This window comes from Chenopodium quinoa, unplaced genomic scaffold, assembly GCF_001683475.1.
Source record: "Chenopodium quinoa cultivar QQ74 unplaced genomic scaffold, ASM168347v1, whole genome shotgun sequence".
Lineage (NCBI taxonomy): Eukaryota > Viridiplantae > Streptophyta > Magnoliopsida > Caryophyllales > Amaranthaceae > Chenopodium > Chenopodium quinoa.
In genome coordinates, this window is record NW_018744718.1 from 1575568 (window position 1) to 1585312 (window position 9745).

The 9745-nt window shown below is 36.3% G+C and overlaps 1 protein-coding gene across 1 annotated transcript; it reads right to left on the reverse strand.

The window, feature by feature from the left end:
• Positions 1–2510: 2510 nt before the first annotated feature.
• Positions 2511–9431, reverse strand: LOC110703299. The gene is made up of 7 exons (XM_021881087.1): positions 8687–9431; positions 7816–8123; positions 6874–7605; positions 5626–5754; positions 4013–4216; positions 3708–3908; positions 2511–3098 (listed from the first exon to the last, which is right to left on the reverse strand). The coding sequence occupies exons 1-7, from the start codon at positions 8937–8939 to the stop codon at positions 2970–2972; spliced, it is 1956 nt and encodes a 651-aa protein (XP_021736779.1). The 5' UTR covers positions 8940–9431; the 3' UTR covers positions 2511–2969.
• Positions 9432–9745: the final 314 nt, after the last annotated feature.

Genomic DNA, 9745 nt, shown 5'->3' on the forward strand with positions numbered 1-9745 from the left:
GAAAGTTAGTGCACCGTACAAGCCTAGATTTGACGTATCAAATGATCATTTTTTTTATTGTATGGTTTTGTTCTTAGTTCTTACACATTTATTTACTACTCCCTCCGTTCCCTTTTGTTCTTTACGTTTGGAATTATGCGTAGTTAAGAAATTGTGTAAAATTGAGGTGAATTGACATAAATTAATCATTCAAAGTACAATTATAGTTAAAAAAAGGAATATTGTATATGTGGGGTAAAGAATGTTGGAAGGGTGTAGAAGAGAGATGAGAGAGAAAGTAATTACTCCGTATGAGTATTGAAAATCCATTAAAATATTATAAAAGGTACATATGCACATGAAAAGTGAAGGACAATTGAGTATTTAATTTGTAAAGCAAAGGTAATTTTGTCTAAAATCAATGACTTAAAAAGGAAATATCCTAAATATAAATAATAAAAAGGAACACCCTAAATGGAAACGTAAAAAACAAATGGGAACGGAGGGAGTACATTTATTTCAAGCTTGGTTCATAACAAATGTTGCTGCAACCAATATAGTACTTCCTCCGTTCTATTAATATTGCAACAATGAACTTTTTGCACTATTTATCACTCTTGTTTGACCATATAATATAAGTTTATACGTTAAGCAAAATATAGTCCTGTGGTATCTTATTGGATTTGTCTCATAAAATACTTTCACAATATCAACTTTTTATAATTTTTACTCTTTCACAAATATATATATTTAGGCAATTTAGCATATAAAATATGTTTTGGTATGCGTAATTTCCTCATTATTGCAATATTAATAGAACGGAGGAAGTATTATAGTGTGTGTAAGCGTAAAATGGTACTCCGTAAATCTCTACGATTGTTAATACGGAGTATCATATTAAGGGGCGAAGCCAAGATTTGGAACTTATCGGGGTCGAATTCTGTATAGTTTATTCTAGATTTGACCCTAGTTAAACACTTGATTTGTAGTCTCCCAATGAAGACTTTTTGCATTTGGTTAGGCTCAGACTCAAAACTATTTATATTAATTACCACTCAAATCAATCCTTATTGATCAATGTATGGGTTGGTGTGATAATATTTTGACAATTTTAGTAGAAAAACTACAATGCATTTTATTTTTTTCAACACAAGTACCGTTAAGGGGAGTCGAACCTCAAAGGCTCAGTCCAAACATACTTGACACAAGGATAAATGTTTTAACTACTAAGCCAAGGAAATATCATTAACAAATGAGTTAGTTAATTTGAGTATATTGTAAAAGTTTACAGGGGCCAAATAGAAATTTTAAAGGCCGTGGGAATGGGCTACGGGGGCCGGGCACCCAGCCCCCCATGTAGCTCCGCCCATGATCATATTCCATAGGACAAATTTAAAAAAAACACTTCATAATTATTATTCTATATAAAAGAATGAGACAAACTTTAAGAGATGGAGGAAGTAAATGTAAATTAATACGTAGTAAATCAATAGTCTTGGTGTCGTGGGGTGCGGGGACACAAAAATAGTCTCGGCTATTACTCCATAAGACCTATATATGGCGGAAAAATTCAAGTGACTCTAAAAATGTCATGATTAGCAAAATAAAAGGCTTAGGTAGAGTGCTAGCATATGATCATATACAAGCCACATAATATTTCAATCAGTGGCTGATCTTGGCCGAAAATATTAGAGGGGCTGGAATTTGAATCTACCTCTCGCTCAAAAGTAATCACTATACTCCATTAATTTATAAGTTAAAATAGGTTATTGAATAACATTAACTAATTAATTACACGAATTTACATGGGCCGAGCCCCAAATGGCCCCGGTGAAGGTCCCCTGACCCCCTCTGATTTCAATAACTTAAGTAGAAATTGCTCTCACATTGTAAGTTTGTTACCTTCAGGCCACTAGTTTGACTCTTACTAATTGTAGATCTTGGGGGAGTAGGAATTCTCGTGTCGTTTTATATCCAATAGTAAGTGCATAATTTGTATAGCTTTAGCACAGGTTTGACATGTCAAAGATTATGTTCCAATACTGTATGATCCTTCTTCAAACTAGATTGAAATCATGCTGATTGCTAGCGAGTAACAATAATCATCTACTACGTACGTATGTCCTTACTCCCTAGCAGCACCCAATGCCTATTGCGGCTATGAACGAATTTTTGACATTTGTTAAAAATTGCTTAAAAACAGAATGGTTGCCAAAACGTCGTATATCCATATGGCTCAAGGTGGCTTTTAGGCCACGAGAGTTTCTCTTCGGACTTCTACATATACTGCACGTCTGCACAATCAAAGAGACGAATGAACCAAAAATATTCCTTCAACTCTTCAATTTAAAAGCAGTCAGTCACTACTCACTACAGCAGTAACTAACTCGACAAGGCATAGATCAAATAATGACTCATGAGAATTTCTCTTTAGACTTTGTTAACTGCAAGATACTCAGAGACGAGTGAACAAAAAATTTCTTCAACTCTTCAATTTTTAAAAGGTACACAACAGTCACTACAGCAGTAACTAACGCGCCACGCGCCAACGTGTAGATTGTAAAATGATGTATACAAGTTATGTCATTGTTTACCCTTTGGTAGCCAGTGACAAGAATATCTACAAGCTGACAGTAACCATCTCACTTAAAGTAAATTAATTAAGGAAAAAAAAAAAGACAACAATTTACAAGGGATTCACACCAAAACCCTGCAACTTCTGAGAGCTTGAAGTGAAGTTCCAACCTGGCAACACTACAACCTGAGGAGAGAGGAACACTATACTGTCTTCTCTGACGTTTCAGCGAGGAAAGGCGTTTGAGGAACCCTGCAGCTTCAGAGTTTGAAGTGAAGATCCAACCTCGAAAAACTAGTATCCGAGGGGAGAGGAACACCATACTGTCTTCTTTGACGTTTCAGCAAGGAAAGCCGTTTGAGGTAGCCCAAAGACAGGGGAAGACCCTCCTAAAGCTGGCTAAGTAATAAAAGTTTCACTCTGTATGGACCTGCACTTGAAAATCGCATAGAACTCTAGAAATGAAAGGAGACATAGCTGCAAGCAAAGCCTTGGGGCACTCCTCGTGAGGAAGATGTCCGCATCCTGATATAGCAACTAATCTCTGCATAATCATACGATTAATAATGAGCTTCATGTCAAAAGGGAAAATACAATGAAGTATGAATCTTCCAAAGGTTTAAAACATTAAACAGGCGAACATGCTTTTACATATGAAAACTACTGGAATAAGGCATTAATACTTCTAAATCCATACTATCACCCTACAATAACTAAGGCAGTTTCTTCTCATACAACATATGCTATATTATGCTTAGAACAAGAATCCAGAACCATGCCAGACTGATCTGCCTGACTGAACTAATTAGCTGGACCACCCACCCAAGATTGTAACTCTAAGCCTAATAACCTTCATACAATATCATCCACTGTCCAATCACACAGCTTGAACATTGATCAGGTAGATCAAATGTATCAAATGATTCAGTCTCCCTAGTCCCTAACCCACAAAAGTCCAGGACTTGGGAGATCATGTTGTTACCGGCAAGAACCGAACATGAAACAAGTGTCAATTTTTATTTATTTTTTTATTTTTTTTAGAAAAAGAGAGAGAATGAGGGTTGTAAAAGATCATAATGGTAACAAATCAGACAACAACAAACACACACACACACAACACACCCAACCATATCAATACAGACACAATACTTACAGAATCTACAAATTTGGAAGCCATAGTTTGAGCAGGTCTTAAAGCAACAAGTGCATCTTCAGCTCCAGTGACAACCAATATAGGCAAATCTTGAACTGCTTTTACCAGCGATGTTGCTTTTTCAGGCGATAAAACTGTTTCACCAGAAAGCTTACCAATCTCATGAAGAGCCTCATCCCAACCTTCTACACAGAGAGGGGCCTGATAAGATGCATTTGTAACATCAAGTTAAAAACTGACTTGACTTAAAGATCTTTTTTAGAATCCTACTCCTAAAACAGAATATACATGAGCAAACCTTATACCTTATATAGGTTTAAAACTTCAGTTGTCAGCTTCGTAGCGTCATACCATGCACGCCTATTTACCACTTGCGTAATTTCTGTCCGCAGCAGTGGCTGAACCAAATGTTTCTTTCCTAATGAAGTGCGCAGAAGTATCCTTGCAAAAGATGGAACTACGTCTCGAGAAAGGTCTGCACTCAGCAACACCACTGCTTTGATTGCAACCTGAAAACAGAAAGAATAATTCAAATTCCAAGGCACTCTTAACATAATAGCTACCTGATAGTGGAGTCTAAAGGTACAGTTGTACAGATGTCTAATTAATGCAAAAAATAGTCACTGTACCATAAATGCAAGTAAGATGCATGATTAGCTAACTTACATCCCAATCAGCCAACAATCAGTACAGTAGTCCCTTCTAGTCCGGCTTGAGGAAAGATTTATCGTCACATGTGATGAAAGGTTAAATGTAAATATAAACATCTACTAAACATAGAAAATAACATCAGCCAACTCCTAGATTGTATGTGTTTACAGATGAGGATATAAGGAAAGCCTTCATTTTTAAAGGGGGTGTAATTCTGACAATAGACATATCAAAACCCACATTAATAAACTCATCTCTCTGTTGGATAATGATTTTAATAGAACCAAAAAATAGATAAAGAAACATTTTGGCTTCATTTGCCAAGACAAAGCCTCTTCAGCAAGTAAGCAGAATTTTCAGAAGCTGTTGACAACAGTTCACCATACATCAGAACATATGTCATGTTACTCAAGTTTGATGACAGTATTCCAGACTTCTGAAACACATCCAATTTAGCATTTCCTACTTTGGGTTCAATAACCACTCTGTTAATCGCTCTACAATACACCTACATTTTGAATTTTGTCTAGAGGTCTAGCCTCAACTTGGTCATAGAATCATAGTACAAAAAGTAAAAAATATCACCCCCTCCTCCATCCTCAAACACCTACTATTCACATGATTAGTTACACATTATCTGCCTAATTACTACTTCCAGCTGTTATCTGCCCCATAAAAACTTTTCATTCCTCTTTGATTCACAGCCCAACCAGTTCATGAAAACTCTTCGCGTATAACACAGCATTTACTTCAGCAAAGCAATGAACTGATAATTTTCAATCCCAAAAGAAAGCCAATCAAGAACGCAATTAATTTGCACTCCATCAAAAAGTACAGTAACCACAGCATCAAAAATACCGCAAATAACCAAATGGTGTAAAAAACAATTATTTTCTTTACTATCGAAAAACAGGAAACATAAAAACTTGTATGCATAGTTTTTTGCTTTGTCACAAAATCCATTTACACATTTTGGCTGATACTGTACGTTGCATATCTTTGACATACAACTAGCATAAAATGCATGCAATTTGCAACCCACAAAACACAACACATATGAAGGGCCACAAATAGCTACAGAGAGATTGGTTTCCATCCAACTAATCTGTAATTGGACTGATAATAAGCAATAAGCAAAACAAAAATTCATGAAAGGTGTAAAAATAAATCATACACAACATTTACTGTACACAAAAACCATTCAGCTAAGTCTAAGATATATAGCCCATCCAAAAAACTTCGCATGAACCAAGCAATTATTACTCACATTTGCAGAACTCCCCGATGCTTTCACCCTTTCAGCTGCCCTTAATGCAAGCAAGCCACCATCATCATGGCCAACAAGTATCACTGAAGAAAACCCCATTTCAGAACAAAAGGACAAAAGCAGGCCCACCTGAAATAGGAACCAACACAGCATCAGCCAAAAAATGAAATTAAATGTCCCAAATGACAATGATTGAAAATATGCAAGACAGGACATTTAAAACATATAGCCGACTTTGTATAATAAAGAAATAGATAATAAAACAAAATAAAGTAACAGATAATAAAACAATTGTGCCTCGTCAGTAAGCAAGCAGATCATAAGCAGCAGATTTATAATTCTCAACAAATCAAACTTCTACAAAAGCAATGGTAACCGAAGATAGTGGCATCAATCAAGGCAATTCAACTGGGTTAGTAAATTATCTCCAGTTAAAAGGAAGAGCTGAGTTCAAGAGTTTGATAGTTATAATTTAAAGAATATTAATGATGAAGCTTAATTGTAAAATGGTCATCAGTGTTATGAACAAGGGATCTGCACACCATATAAAGAGCAACAAGCTAAAGTATTTTAAAAGTCTCAATAACTTCAAGCTGATAGATGATACATATATCTCATCTAGAAAGAAAGTTATAGAATTTAAAAATTGAGAGCTTCTTGACACAACTACATAGCACGAATCTGGCAGGCTTCTAAACAGTATGCAAAAAATTACATAAAGATAGTGGAAGCATAGTACCAGGAGCCCTAATAATGTAACCACATATGAAGACTGTCAAGGCCCATTCATATACTGGATTAAAACAGGCAAACAAATAGTGAAAAGATCCTCTAATGCCAAGAGAGCATATCAGCATCCTATAGAAGTTTAGATTAAGAGACAACAAAATTGACCTTGTAACATCAAGATTAAAATGTGAAAGCAGAAAATGCAAAATGACAATGGTATCATGTGACATGCTTTCAATAAAAGGTATGGCCGTAGGCAACGTAGCCACACATGCAGCAAGACTGGAAAATTAACAAGTAATATGGTTTCTGTTCTAAAAAAATTACCAATACCAAACACCAGGGTGAAAGGGTCTTGCATCAAATATTAACATTGACATGCAACATGAAACTCAAAATCGATATGTTGTATGTTTAAATAACTCTTTATTAGAAGTTATATTCATAATAAAAGTTCCATATCCATAAAGTTATATTCATTATACTCCGTAATAAAAAGATTGTATCTAGAAGCTATACCTGAGTATCAAGGCTGTAAGGATTTGGCAACTGTTTCTCTTCCCAATCCTTCCTTAGTAGCCTAGGAGTCAAACCCCACCCAGGACGATCAAATGCAGCAACAGTTCGACCAACTTGACGTGCCAGTGTCCCCATCACATGTCTCCATGAGAAAACTCCACCTCCAAATCCATGCACTAGGACAATACCACACTCTCCATTTGCTTCCAAATTTGAATCCAATTTCAAAGGGCTTAAATCATTTATTACATCCTTGTCCTCCACAACATCAAGGCTCATAGGAGGAAATTCATCAGATGAAACAGCAGACCGTGCCATATTTTCAAGCAATGGGTCAAACAAAGAAGAAGAATAGAAATTGTTGCTATAGCTTCTACACAGGTTATGTTGGGTTTTTGACAGAGCATTTAATGGCCGATCAACATTTACCCTACCAATGCCCAGCTGAGGGCTACAGCTTCTACTGGGTTCAACAAAAGTTGTGGATGACAAAGAACGCGCAGGAGAGCTAGGCATACTAATCTTGTAATGGAGCGTGAAGCCTTGACAAGTTGTGAATAAACTATCAATATCAGCAAGTAATCTGACAGGCAAGACACCGTCATAACGGGTTAGACCATAAGGTTTCCTTCTTGTCTCACTGTCACTTTTAGGAGTAGCCTTTGCTGAGGAGGGAATGGGAGATCGTGGAAGCTTTTGATAGGCAGATAGCAAACTCTTGCAAGACAGAACCTGCCAAGAGGTTGATCACACTTCAGCATGACAATGGAAACGGTTAAATATTTCAAGCATAGCACTTTAACAACACATATGATTGGCTTTATAGAACAGCAAGGATAGCTAATAAATGACAAATGTGCAAATTTTAAGTTAATGGAAACAAATTCACAACAATTAGAAGGCAAGCAACACTAAAAAGGATGGAACCACAAGGGGAACTACCGTCTCTGGATCAACCCGATGAAATAGAAGTTTTCTCCTCGCCTTGCAGCTAATTCGATAGGCAATAACCATATGGCCAAGAGCAAAAACTACAGATGACAGAAACAAAACAGGCATTCCCCAAGACTTTTTCAAATGAAGAATACGCCTTGAAATAGAATGTGAAGCTTCAGCTACCATTTGAGAATTCGCAGAGAAAACACAGGCCTTTACTGACAGAAGAAGAATTGAAGAAATGGAACATATCGTCACACTTCCAAGATATGGTCCATGAGAAAGAGCAGGAGCATCAGAGAGAGAATATACACCTGCAACGATGCATAAATCCATAAGCAATGGAAGAGTAGACAATTCACAAATTACATACACAGCTACACTCATCTTCAAAACTACTTTCTCACCAATGTACATTCATCCAAAACCCAGAGTTCGCACGTATGTATTTCATATATAACATAAGAATAACATTATCCAAATTTCGCCAAAAACTACATATAGAATATACAATTCTAGGACTGCCCCATCACCACCCACAAAATGAACATACCATAAAGCCATACCAAACCCTTTACACCGAGCATAACATCACCACTAGTTACATTAACCGGTACACCGAATATCAATAGCTACTACAGAATGCAATTAAGCAATATCCCAGATGTTTACACCTTAGCAGAGCAACAAATGAATCATTTAACCAAAAACATGCATAACTAACCAATATTCATATCAAATTCAATGATAAAAAATTCTAATTCACCTCAATCTTAGCTCAGTATTGCTAAAAATACAATCAAAATTCACATTTACATGAATAAATTGGATTGAAATAAAAACGAAGAAAAATCAAAATGATAAAAGAGTGACATACAGGTAATAAGGAGAGATCTGAGGACAGAAACAAGAGGAATATCAATCAAAGAGCTCTTAAAAGCGTATCTTCTAAGGTGTTGTTTAAAGCTATAACACCTAACACAGGTGAAGCTCGAAACCAAAACACAAGGTACCAAAACATCTCCAATGGCTACCAACAATGGCAGACATTGCACCAATAATGACGCCACCATTGCCAACATGAAAAACACCGTTCTCAAACACCTCCTTAACCTCTCCCACCCCGCCATTATCGACTTTCTCTCTCCTCCGCCACCACAACCACCACCGAAAAACCTCTAACACCTGAATAAAATCAAATAAATTAACGAAAAAACGAATTTGAATGACTTTTTTTTTAGGTAGGATCGCGAGAGATCTGCGATCGTAACGAAGTCGAAACCCTAACAGAGAAGAAGAAAACCGTCGAAAATACAGCCTCCGCCATAGCCAGTTTAAATTAACCAACCAACCGTTGAAAAAACGGTGTAAAACGAATCAAATTTGCGTCGTTTTGATGGTTTTTTAGATGATCAGAGAATTTGTGATGAGGAAGAAGATGAATGTAGTTCCGCCATTGTTAGGGTTTCGAAGGTTTTTTTTTTCTCTCTCTTCGAGAATTGAACGAACCAGTAGAACGAAGAAAGAGGAGAGAGAAAGAGAAGGAAACCGGCGATTGTTAATAAACGGCGAAAATGGGTAAACTTGAAAAATATTTGATTTCGGCGATTTTTTAATTTTTTAAAAAAAATGGTTTTGGATTAAAAAAAAAAAAAAGGAAAAGAAAAAGGGTAAATGGTGGCGGGCATGTGTGGCCCAATTAGTGTTATGGGTTATTGTGTCGAGTTGATGTTTGCTTTATTGGAGCATGTTTGCTAGGGTACTAATTTTGAATTTTGTGTTACCTTATTTTTTGTTGAGTTACACAATTTCTTTATGTTTTTTAAGGTATGGTGTTCTAGTGCATTGAGATCTGCGTTTGAATTTGTGGCTATAGCCTATAGGTATAAATGTATAACCGTATAGAGGTATGTAATTTCGATTTGTATTTGTATTA

Excerpts from the sequence above, each read along its gene's own strand:
- LOC110703299 (XM_021881087.1), bottom strand. The coding sequence starts at position 8,939 with ATGGCGGGGTGGGAGAGGTTAAGGAGGTGTTTGAGAACGGTGTTTTTC. Across the intron at positions 7,606-7,815 it reads ATCGGGTTGATCCAGAGACG|GTTCTGTCTTGCAAGAGTTT; the intron begins GTAGTTCCCCTT and ends ACCTCTTGGCAG. Across the intron at positions 4,217-5,625 it reads CATCGGGGAGTTCTGCAAAT|GTTGCAATCAAAGCAGTGGT; the intron begins GTGAGTAATAAT and ends TTCTGTTTTCAG.